At 36.3% G+C, this 2,279-nt stretch overlaps 1 protein-coding gene across 1 annotated transcript; it reads left to right on the plus strand.

The window, feature by feature from the left end:
• Positions 1-403: 403 nt before the first annotated feature.
• On the plus strand, positions 404-2,056 carry LOC124371473 (piggyBac transposable element-derived protein 4-like). Its single transcript, XM_046829805.1, has one exon. It carries the CDS (start codon positions 404-406, stop codon positions 2,054-2,056), a length of 1,653 nt encoding a protein of 550 aa, XP_046685761.1.
• Positions 2,057-2,279: the final 223 nt, after the last annotated feature.

Here is a 2,279-nt window from a genome sequence, read left to right on the forward strand (position 1 = left end):
AAACTGTGCTACTTGTTATTGTGATTATTATTATATATACAGCAGTAAAACTGATATTATTCCAAATGCATACTCACAGAGGGGCTAGCCTCAGCACCCTAGAACGGCAACAGGGGTTACGCGTAACCCCACACAGAATAATATTTTGTTGTTGTTGTGGCAATCTTGCTAATACGATCTTGATATTTTATCTATTCTACAAGCAGTCCAGTCTGTGCCCGCACGCGAGATAACAAGTGTGTTGATCAGTTCAAAGTGACTATAAATAATTGCTTGGGGTGACGTATAACCCCTGTTGCCTTCGGTGTATGTCCAATTGCAGAGTGCTGTGTTTAAAGTTTTAAAGTTTTATTATAATATGGCAAGTACAATAGACCCAAACTTTAGTGATATAGTTAGAGATATGTTAGATGAAGACAGTGTGATAATTGATGAAGATCAAAGTTCTATAACTTCTGTGGAAGACAATACTGAATACCCGACCGACTATGATTCTTCAGCTGCTTCTGACTCGGAACCGGATAATCCTGCGTCTCAAGTACAAGGATCTATAGTAAAAGGTAAAAATGGTTATACTTGGTCACTTGTACCACCTCCTACTACTAGAACAGCTAATATAAATATAATTCGTATACCTCATGCAAGGGGAACAGCTCTAAATATAACAACTGAAGAGGATGCTTTTAAAATATTGCTAGACCAGTCAGCCATAAATATGATTGTCATTCATACAAACACAGAGATAGCTAAGCGTAGAGAAAAATTTACCTCTCCTCAAAGGTATTTATGTGATACTGATTCAACTGAAATTTTATCTTTGATTGGCTTGCTATACACAGCAGGATCACAGAAAGATGGGCACCTTAGCACTTCTGAAATGTGGTCTCCTTATGGATCACAGTTTTATAAGTGTGTTATGACTGAAAATCGATTTAGGTTTTTACTGATATGCTTAAGATTCGACAACAAAGACGTGCGAAATACAAAAGACAATTTTGCCCCCATTAGAGAGCTTTGGATGAACTTCATTGATAAATGCAAATCAGTTTATGAGCCCCATGCTTATGTTACTATTGATGAGCAATTGCTGGCATTTCGTGGCCGATGTCCATTTAAGGTTTATATCGCTAAGAAACCAGATAAGTATGGAATTAAAATAGTGACTATGTGTGATGCACGCACTTACTACATGATTGATGCAATTCCGTACATTGGTAAAGACCCAGGTAAAACTTCAGCTGATTATTATGTAAACAATCTGACAAAAACAATACATGGTACGGGTCGCAACATAATATGTGATAACTGGTTTATGTCTGTGCCTCTTGTTGAGGAAATGGCCAAAGATCACAACTTAACACTTGTAGGAACTGTAAGGCGCAACAAAAGAGAAATTCCTACCTCATTTTTGGCAGACAAACAAAAGCCTGTCAACACAACACAATTTGGACTTTCTGGTCAAGTGATGCTTACATCATTTACTCCTAAAAAGAACAAATGCGTTTTGATTCTGTCAACTATGCATAACCAACCTGATGTAAATAAAGACTCCCAAAAGCCTGAAGTCATAGAGTTTTACAACTCGACTAAAGGAGGAGTAGATACATTTTATAAAATGGTACACGCATACAGTGTATCAAGAGGTACTAGACGATGGCCCCTCCGCATGTGCTATGGTATGTTGGACCAAGCAGGCGTTAATGCAATGGTCCTGTTCAAAAAAACTGTACCATTAGAGAATATGAAGCGAAGGCAATTTTTAAAGGAGCTGGGACTGCAGTTGGCAAGACCTCACATGGAAAGAAGACTGGAAACAAATCTTTCAAAGGAGCTGAAGGCTACCATCAAGGCAATTCTACACATAGAGGATCCTCAGCTACCCCTCAACCCACCGGCAAAGCTAGCTAAACAAGCTAGATGTCACTTGTGTCCACGTTGTAAGGACAAAAAAGTGAAACTGTGTGTTCAAAATGCAGGAAACCAACTTGTGGTGACCATCGCAAAGAAGTCTATGATGAATGTTTTTAAGACAAAAGGTAAATTCATTACAAATTAATATGTTGCCTTAGCTACAATAATATAAGTTATAATTTTATATTTCATTTGTATTATATTTTTTTTTAGTCAAAACATTAATTTATACTAGTGTGCTCTATAAACACTCGTATTGTTTTTTTATTATTCATGATTTTAACTATATTATATGAACATAATTATACATTTACAAAGTATTTTAACTACTCAAAAATGCTATTTTTTACTAACATGTATCTTATCAT

The sequence above is a fragment of the Homalodisca vitripennis genome, unplaced genomic scaffold (genome assembly GCF_021130785.1).
Source record: "Homalodisca vitripennis isolate AUS2020 unplaced genomic scaffold, UT_GWSS_2.1 ScUCBcl_1484;HRSCAF=5169, whole genome shotgun sequence".
Taxonomy (NCBI): Eukaryota; Metazoa; Arthropoda; class Insecta; order Hemiptera; family Cicadellidae; genus Homalodisca; species Homalodisca vitripennis.

Bases quoted from the DNA above. Each gene is read 5' to 3' on its own strand.
- LOC124371473 (XM_046829805.1), top strand. From the start codon at position 404: ATGTTAGATGAAGACAGTGTGATAATTGATGAAGATCAAAGTTCTATA.